At 49.2% G+C, this 9252-nt stretch overlaps 1 protein-coding gene across 2 annotated transcripts; it reads left to right on the top strand.

Moving 5' to 3' along the window:
- The first annotated feature begins 343 nt into the window (after positions 1 to 343).
- Positions 344 to 6557, top strand: LOC105700616 (ubiquitin-conjugating enzyme E2 Q2). 2 transcript variants are annotated; one of them, XR_001104146.1, is made up of 7 exons: positions 344 to 626; positions 1453 to 1800; positions 1877 to 2036; positions 2149 to 2300; positions 2400 to 2697; positions 2782 to 2874; positions 5213 to 6557. XR_001104146.1 is itself a non-coding variant. In XM_012426635.1 (6 exons), the coding sequence occupies exons 1-6, from the start codon at positions 465 to 467 to the stop codon at positions 2811 to 2813; spliced, it is 1152 nt and encodes a 383-aa protein (XP_012282058.1). In that variant the 5' UTR covers positions 344 to 464; the 3' UTR covers positions 2814 to 6557. The 2 variants fall into 2 exon arrangements, 1 of the variants encoding a protein (XP_012282058.1); XM_012426635.1 differs by having other exon boundaries at positions 2782 to 6557.
- The last annotated feature ends 2695 nt before the right edge of the window (positions 6558 to 9252 follow it).

Genomic DNA, 9252 nt, shown 5'->3' with positions numbered 1-9252 from the left:
GAAGCGTCCGGTCGCCGTTGTGCGGTGGCGTCATCTTGCGTCGACCCCGCGTCCCGTGGCACCATCTGTGTCGACAACGGCGAAGCGGGTCGCACAGCACTGTGGGTAGCCCCGGGTCGGGAAGCCTCGGGGAAGGGGAAGTAAATAATGACCGCCATATCTCACCATATTCGGCAAGAGTGAGATGTTTTCGACGGGCCGGTAGTCCAAACGAGTGGGACAGAGAAAACCTGGTCTTACGGCGGCTACAACGGGGGCGCCGATGGAAGAGCGTTATTCGGGAACCGATCTTAGCGGCGGGTGGCGACGAGAGGTTACGGAAACGCACGAGGCCGGCCGAGCGCCTAGTCGCGGTCGCCATTTTCTCGGGTAGTCGTCGGTTCACCGTGTTTCCTCGGGTTTGGTGTTTTTCGGTCCGCGAGCACCGCCGAAAATCCGGCCTCCCCCAGGTTAGGCCACCACAAATGGCTTGCTTGAACACCCTCAAGCAGGAGATCAAAACCCTCGAGTCCGTCTTCCCCAAGAGCCATGAGAGGTTTCAGATAATGTCCGCGAGTGTCGACGAGCTCAGCTGCAGGTTCGTCGGTAAAAATGGGAAGAAGTACGAAATTCACGCCAATATCACAGTAAGTTCGTTACTTTCGGTACCTTTTGACGGCCGGCTCGGCTCGGACGGGGCGCCGAGGACATCCGGAGCTTCGGTCGAGTCGAGCCATTTGGCCGCCCGCTAACGGTCCTCGGACAAAGAGACAACAACAGAAATGTTGTTCTTCGCCCTTTGGCAAGGCCTTGCTCCGATCTCCAGACTTGCCGTTCGCGCCGCTCCTCCAGCCCGTGAACGGACTCGGGCCGGAAACGATTGGTTGGCAAATTCGGTAAATCCTGCCAATCGATCCGAGGGCGCGAACTTTATGCTTAATGCAAAGGGGTAGCTTCCTAATGAGGATGTGCCCTTTGACTCGCGGGTTCGTCACTTTCCTCGCTGCCTCGCGTTTCGGTTTTTGCTCGGCACATTGAAACGCGCCTGGCCTTTTCAAGGGCTCAAGGAGCCCCTGAGTGAGCTTAGCTGTTCGATAAAGAAGCACGAATTTCTGAAAGATTTCAAGGTATATACCCTCGGCATTCAATAGGTCTTTAAATTGCACTAGGTGCAATTCTGCTCTTTCGACGTACTCCCTGAATTCTGGGACTCGGAGAGGAAGAATATTAATCCTTTTGCCAAGAGAAATTTTCCAAACGGTCCGGTTAATTAATGCTATTGTCATTCTTGAGTATTTGTATCTTGATTTATGCTTCGGAGCAGAATATTTCCAGTTTTCTGAATATTTATATGAAATGAGGTTATAATATGTAGCAGCATCGATAAGGAGAAACGTATCAGAAAGCTAGGTTTACGATCACTGGAATTCAGTGTGAATGTTGCATTCACTTTCTGATTTTACTTCTTTAAAGGAAACATACCCCTCGACTCCACCAGTCTGGTTCGCAGAGTCGGAAGAGACTAGTGTCACGAACGCGGTACAAATTCTCAGTAACACGACTGGACAAGACAACCACGTGATCAACCAGGTGGGGATCCTCTTGAAAGAATTGTGCCGGCTTCACTCGTTACCGGAACCACCGGATGTGGAACGGTTGAGAACGTCGTTGTTCCCTCTACGTCTCGGCGGTGCCGCGGCTACGATGGCCCAGAGAATGGAAGCCGAAGATACAGAGGACATCGACGACGACGAAGAGAGCGAAGCAGAGGAAGACCTCCACTTGGACATGGACGACGGAGAAGCTAATGCTAAGAATAAAGTAAAAATAATGCATAAAATCTTCCCTTGGTATCTCTGTACTGCATTGGATAGTTTATATTGAATTCTTATCGCAGGGAGAGGAAATGGATTTGGAGCACCTTGCAACTCTGGAAAGGTTGAGACAGAATCAGAGACAGGACTATTTAAAAGGTTCGGTCTCTGGTAGCGTTCAAGCGACTGACAGACTGATGAAAGAGTTGCGTGACATATACAGAAGCGATAGTTTCAAGAAAGGTAAGTATACCATCCTACGATTCCCACATTTTCTCCTTTCCATCGATGTCCCAAAATCGAGTCGGTTAAATAATCCCTATAACAGACTTGCTATATCCCGGCCCTTTTTCAGGAATGTATAGCATAGAGTTGGTTAACGACAGCCTGTACGAGTGGAACATCAGGCTAATGTGCGTGGATCCTGACTCGCCACTTCACAATGATCTAGTTCTTTTGAAGGAGAAGGAAGGCAAAGACAGTATTCTGCTCAACATGCTTTTCAAGGTTCGCCGGTTAATTTGCTACCTCGTATAGAGCATACCTTGAGCAGCGAAGAAGAATGGTTTCACTCATCAAAGGCTTCGTCGATTGGCATCGTTGTAGGAACAGTACCCCTTCGAGCCACCATTCGTCAGGGTGGTTCATCCCATAATCTCCGGCGGATACGTTCTGGTCGGAGGCGCGATTTGCATGGAGTTGCTGACGAGGCAAGGCTGGAGCTCCGCTTACACCGTGGAAGCGGTCATCATGCAGATATCGGCTACCTTGGTCAAGGGCAAGGCGCGCATACAATTCCAAGGAACCGGGGGCAGTGGCAAAGTCTGTGGTGGACAAGGCCAGTACAGTTTGGCGCGCGCGCAACAGTCCTTCAAGTCCCTCGTACAGATTCACGAGAAGAACGGTGAGCACTCGCCTTAGCTGGCCAAGTTCAAGTTCGAGGTTCACCGGCGAACGAGTATTGTGTGATATTTCCGTCCCGTTGCAGGTTGGTTCACACCGCCAAAGGAAGACGGCTAATGAAGACGAAGTGTCAGAGAACGACAATGTGACGCGTGCTTGCGGCTGAGACTTTAATTCGGTGTGTGCCCAACAAATAATTATTACGATAATGATTTGATACACGAAACACAACATTAACTAGGTAACTTTAAGATACTGAATTAATACGCGTACGCATAATTCATCCTTCGATCGCTGAGAAATGGCTGTCGCGCTCAAAAGGGAGGAGTCGCAAGGCCTGGCAGAAAGAGATCGTGTGAAAGAAAGAAAGAAAGAAAGAAAAAAAAAAAAATCGAACGCGAGATTTACGGTGACGCGTTCGGCTTTTTTGCGCGCGTGGACTTCGACTTTCGACTGCGGTCGGCGATCGCCGATCGATATTGCGACGTATCGGGTACCGCTACCGTTCGAGCCGGGATCCGTAATTTCGTAATCGCGGCGATCGTTCTTTAATTAAGCGACGCAATTGGCCCCCGCGTTACTTCTCAGAGAACACGGAGGAGGCCGAGTCTCGAGGCAGGTAGCTCTTGCGGAGTCACCACGGAAATCGACGTATATAACGGCGGATTAATCGTTAAACGATCCTTCCCATTCGGTCATCGCCGAGACGTTTTATTAGGCATGCCGCACAGTTCCGTTATGTATCTCCTACCGAAGCCCGAGACCTTGCACGAGACGTTTCGCAAATTTATTCCGGTAAATCCGCAGGTGATATACGGCTAAGTCGCGGACAAGGAGCTCTGTTTCTTTGAACAGTAAGCCTAATAGAATCGTGCCCCGTCCCCTTGAATTGCCCCCTCTTCGTTAAATTGTCCGCCGACGTTCTCCTCGACTGTACTACCGAATAATATCAGTGACTTGTAATTATCTGTATATTCCTCTTGCCTAGCTGTACACGTGAGTTCTTCGGTTTATCTACATTTTCTTTTCTTCTCTTTTCCTCTCTCTCTCTCTCGATCTCTCGACTTTTTAATTTTCCACGCCGATTGTTAAAATACAATTATGATATAGGTACTTACAAGCAATAAAGTACGGAGTAACGTAGCCGGTAGGATTTTTCAGAATGTACTTTATCTCTCTCTCTGTCTCTCTTTCTATTTCTCTCTCGTTCCTCGGTAGAAGGATCGCTCTCGTGGTTAATTGTACATTTCGCTTGCGCGACTTCGCACGCGCCCTCGGTTTCGTTCGAACGGTCGGCTCGTTGTAGATTTTTTACCGTAGTAAACGATATTTTTTTATGTCTCTCGGGAAACGAGTCGTTTATATGTCCGGGCGTTGTAGTGTTAGTGCAATAAGTGCCGACGCGGTCGGATTTGTCCCGCTTTATGAGCTGTTCTCGCGAATATCGAGCACGCGTTGGCGGACCCTGAAGGACCACCACGCATCAACCCTTTTCTTTAATGGAAACTTTGCCAAAGCTTAAGTTATCCACCCTCGCCGTTGGCCGATGGGGTTTTGTCAAGTGTCAGCGCGTTTCATCGTGTTCGGTTCCCTTTCTAGTTTTATTTGCATTTAATGGTCGCGGGACTCGTTCGTCCGTTTGCGAATAATTTCTCTATTTTCTCTCTTTTTTTTTACCGGTAGATGTTATTTAATAGGAGTCCATTCAATGTCGTCGTCGGAAGTTTGAGTGCGCTAATTGACAAGACACCGCTACGCGAATTATGCTAGAATAGTCCAAACGAGGCTCGTTGCATAAAGAAGAAGGGTTCTGTGTCCAAGCGTTTCCTTTTATTCGGTAGAAAGCGACTAGGGAATCAAGCTCCTTATTGTAGGATATTTTTTTGAAAGGGTTATGCGTTTAGCTGGGACCCGATTCTCGAGTTATTTTTTTTTTTCGCATGAAAAATGCTGCACTGTTGCGAGGTCGCGTCATTGGTTAATATTTGAAAGTCGGGTATGAAATTGTCAATTTCGTCGGCGAATGTTCATCGCGTGAACTCGGGAATAGGGTCCCAGGGAAGTAGTTTTCGTGAAATCGTCATTCTGGGCCTCTTAATGAATTTCGCCGACTCGGATTACGGCGAGGCAGGTTGATTTGTATAAATTGCAATTTTCCAAAATGGCGACTTCCAGGCAATATAACGTATTTAAGGCGGTGTCGTAGGATCAGGGACATGCAGGATCGAGCTGCCGGGAACGCATCCTCTGCGAATGTCTCGCCCTTGTGAGGGCGAAATCTAAAACGAATGAAAAACGTGAAACGTTCGATTAGGGTAGTGATTACGAGCTAGGGTTTTCGGACGAGGTCTTTTTCCTTTTGTTGTCCTCTTCGGTCGGATCTTAGGGAGGGAATGACGTTATAAGTTGTTCGCGAACACTTACTTTCCGACGACTGTCCGTGAGTTGTAAACGATGCGCGCGCAACTGGTGAGTCTCGAGAGTAATTGATGTGATTGTAAATTCCTTGTTCATAGCGGGGTAGAGGCGCGACGGCGAATCGAGGGGACGAGGACCGAGGGACGAGATTTCGACGCGTCCACCTCAGGAGGCGACATTTCCCGCCAGCCCGGGCGGGCGAAGAGAACGGGTGGCGGCGCGAGGAGAGCGATTGTAAAGGATATCCTGTAACGCCTCCTGGTCTTCTCGAGGTCGTTCTCTCTCTCCCGAGGGACGAGGTTCGACGTTTCCCGCCCGGGCGGGCGAAGAGAATGGGTGGCGGGCCGAAGAGAGCGATTGTAAAGGACTAAAGCGATTGTAAAGGATACCCTGTAACGCCTCCCGGTCTCCTCGAGCCCGAGGCACGGGTCGCCCCGTTCCCCGATCGGTCGCTGTCTACCCGTACCCACCCTGGATCTAGATGTAGGCCTTGTACGCCGTGTTAAGTGTATGGTACGATTCCATTATTTCTGTCATCGTTCTGCCCGAACGCGAGCGACCGGGATTCCTCGGAACTGACTCCCTGAGACGGCGGCCACGTGACTTTGACAGAATCCCGGCCGCGCGCCACGTGGGTTTGACAGGACACCACGTGGGCGTGACGCCGCATCGCGAAGCCGCATCGTAGCATCACTTTGGACCCGATTTAATTGCAACTTAGTTACTAGGATCAAACCGCGCTGGTGGTAGTATTTTTGGATATTTTCTTCAAACCCGATAGAGTGTTAAGTACTAGATAGGACACGCGATCGGTGGAGGTCGGCATCGAAACTTCCGAAGTAATATCGATAGCCGTGGTCCGATTGATTTAAATCGTTGCGATTCAATCGGGAGGGCTTCTCGCGAAACGGTGCCTGGGAACGAGTATCTCATTTTTCCAGGTTTTCTCTTCTTTTTTAATAATCTTCACGTGGTCGCCGCGAGACGCGACCAACTCGTTCGCGGACCTCGGTCGCTCGCCTTGCAAAGTCTATCACAACTCTCCCATCTATACACTTAAGTAACTAACCGATCGACAGCATCGTCTCTCATCATCGATCTTTAAGCTTAAGGTTACGCCCACGGACGCAGCTCCGTCCCGGGGCATGCTCTACCATTATTGATTTGACGTTAAAACGAAATTCTAGCGCAACATTATCATTTCCCCTCCGTCTGCCCCTCCCCCTATCGGGTTTCGTTATCCGTCTGTCGTCTCGCTTCATTCTCTCTCCTGACGTCATGGACCTTTCTCTCTGGCTCGCTCCCACTTTCTGTGACCTCTGTCTCTCTATCTTTCTATCTCGCTCTAGAATTTCGTAATAGATTATGTTAATTATTATTTAGGAGAACGCTATGAAACAAAATAAAGATTTTAATAAAAAAGAGCTCCGAGAGTTGTGCGTAGACGGAGGTGTAGGCGGTCTTTTTCGGGGTCGTGGGGTGATGTTTGGGGGCCGGGGGCGAATCGCTATGGCGATGAGATTCCCCAGGTCGGGAGATATCCTACTATCCTCTTCAAGTCCCACCAGGGCACGTTGAATCATTCATAAATTGTGCACCGTGGAGATTACGCAGCGGCGGCCCTTCGCGTTATTCTCTTCCGGCGGTGGACCGACTCCGAAAGCTAACCTGGAGGCCAGTTGCACTCCCCAGGGTGAGATTCGGTGGCCGACTGCAGTTTCGTCCCCGGGAATTTCCCCTTCTCGGGGAAGCCACTCGTAGGCGCGACGACGACCGTCTGTCCATTCTGGGAGGCGGTCGTTATTTCGTTAATAATTTACAGGACCGCTCTTGTTAGTTATCTGTACACCTGTGGCTACATATATATACAAAGTCGCCGTTTATCGTTTAAAAATGGAATAACTTCCTTGGCGTTAATCTTACAGTTTTGTTTTAGGTCTTGAAAAGACGTTCCCCGCGATATTTATTGCGCCCTTACGGCCGAAGCCATTGAAGCCGTTGAGATGGATTTTCTAAGAGAATTTCCCGAAATTCAGAGCTCTATGGTATTTTCTATGGCGGCTTTTAACTGGCTCGAACTCTTGAATTTCCTGAATGCCGTCCTTCAGCTCCTGGGTAGTCCTGGATTTATTGACGTACATCTGATCCTTCAGATAGTCCTGAAAAAAATCCGGGGCTTCTATATCGGGAGGACAAAAACCTTCCTTAACAGTTCCATCCTGGGTTTGGTCGTATGGGTGTAATAAATCAGCGGGGGACGTATACTTCCAGAATCTGAGACGCAAGTTTGAGAAATACTCTGAAAAAGGTTATTACATTTTTAAGGTGACGTAAAAGTGGCGGCAAAGAGGTCGCGTTTATGAAACATTTCCCTGAACTGGGTGTACCGAATCGTTTCAAAGTTTATAACGCGAACGCGGAGGCTACGAGGGAGGTCCTGCCACCCATGAGATTTCAATTTTTAAAATATTCCTTCACAGACATTTTGAAAGATTTTTGTAAACGAAATTTCATGAGTGTCGGGATCTTCCTTATGACCCGTATTCGCGCTGTAAGGTTTGAAACGATTTTGTACAGCCAGCTTGGAGAAAAGTTTCATGAACGACTGACCCCTCGGATGCTATTTTCACATCCCATTACATGGTAATGCGAGTTATGGGTTATCCTGTATCTGGAGGTCAACACTTCGCCGAGTAAAAAATAATCGAGGGTTTAATGAACGTATAATTCCCAGGCTTGGCGCGCAGGGGGAACGGGAGGAGGGGAGTAATCGGAATCGAGCTGCGAGAGGGAAACGCGGATTTTTCCTAACGGCTCTAACCGTTAATTACTTGGCGAGCGGGAAGACCGTGCGTAAAGTTCATTATAATAAAATAAATGGACTCTCGATCCATCGACAGGTCATTACGGGCTTGCGCATAACTTCATCAGCGCGGGGGAACCGATAGAGGGGCCATTGTGCGCCGTTCCCGTGCCGCGGTAATGCGCTCGCCATATTGCTGCTCTATCTGTTTGTATTTCCCACGGGATGGCACCGAGGCATCCCGTATTCATACGCGAATAACGCGAATGGAGAGCGCGACCGTCCTGCGCGCGCAAAATGCCCTGGGCATCAAGTGTCGATATTTCGTCCCAAACGAGCCCGGAAAAACGATTTGCGCTCCCATTGAAACTACCCGGGAAAGAGGAATAACGACCCGAGTCGGAATCTACTTGAAATGAAAACCCTTAATCGTAGGCCTTAAGGTGATACGAAATTGCCGTCTCAGGGCTCGATCGTTCATGAAACTTTTCCGCAACCTGGATACATCGAATTATTTGATACTTTATTTAATTATTTGATTATTGACCGAAAGGGAGCTCGGCAGGGGTAAAATTTCCATTCGGTTTTTACTCGCGATCGCGGACGCAAGGGAGGCTACGAAAAACGACGGAACTTGGAATCAAGTTTCGGGACGGTCGCCGACTCGGGGGAAAGTTCGGGCTTTTATCGGCAGGCGCGCCAGGAATTTCTCCTTGGTCGGGGAAAATTTTCGAGGGCCCTCTCCTAGCGTGGGACTCTCTTGGCAAGCCCCGGGCGTGTGCGGATCGCTCGACGATTCCCGATCGGCAACGCGCCCTCCGTGCTCGGGGTACGCTTCCATCGGGATCCCCTTTGTCCCATTTATTTCCCATCCTCGGCTTTGGTCGAACGATCTTGCATGGCTTGCATAAGTAAGGCGTCTACATGACCTGGTTTGGCTTTCCTACCGGACTCGGTCCACGGAATTGTCCCGCCGGCTCGAAATTCGTTTCTGAGTCCACCTATACATCCCCGGCTTAACGCGAAAGCTCTCTCGCCGAAATCCGATTTTCACCGCGCCGCGGTTACACCCGTTTAACCGTGAAATATGCTTCATTAATCGTACCGATTGATTAGACACCGCCACGTCGGCCTTAGCCTGATTCTAGTCCAAGTAAAAAAAAAAATGACGCTCACCAACCTCGGTCAAAAAATTAATCCTCGGTTACGAGTTGTACGTTCCACCATATTTTAATAGCGAGTTAACTTCCAGTAGAATATTTTCCAGCGATTCGCGGAAATCTAATTTTATCGAGAATTTAGTCGGAGGGTAATGAAATAACACTCATCCCCTAA

The sequence above is a fragment of the Orussus abietinus genome, unplaced genomic scaffold, assembly GCF_000612105.2.
Source record: "Orussus abietinus isolate OABI.00-Male unplaced genomic scaffold, Oabi_2.0 scaffold2, whole genome shotgun sequence".
NCBI lineage: Eukaryota > Metazoa > Arthropoda > Insecta > Hymenoptera > Orussidae > Orussus > Orussus abietinus.
The sequence above is the reverse complement of the archived record's forward strand: the minus strand, read 5'-3'. Positions and strand labels throughout refer to the sequence as shown.

Coding starts and splice junctions, on each gene's coding strand:
- LOC105700616 (XM_012426635.1), top strand. CDS start 465: ATGGCTTGCTTGAACACCCTCAAGCAGGAGATCAAAACCCTCGAGTCC. Junction 627..1,452: donor AAATTCACGCCAATATCACA/GTAAGTTCGTTA, acceptor ACTTCTTTAAAG/GAAACATACCCCTCGACTCC. Junction 1,801..1,876: donor AAGCTAATGCTAAGAATAAA/GTAAAAATAATG, acceptor TTCTTATCGCAG/GGAGAGGAAATGGATTTGGA.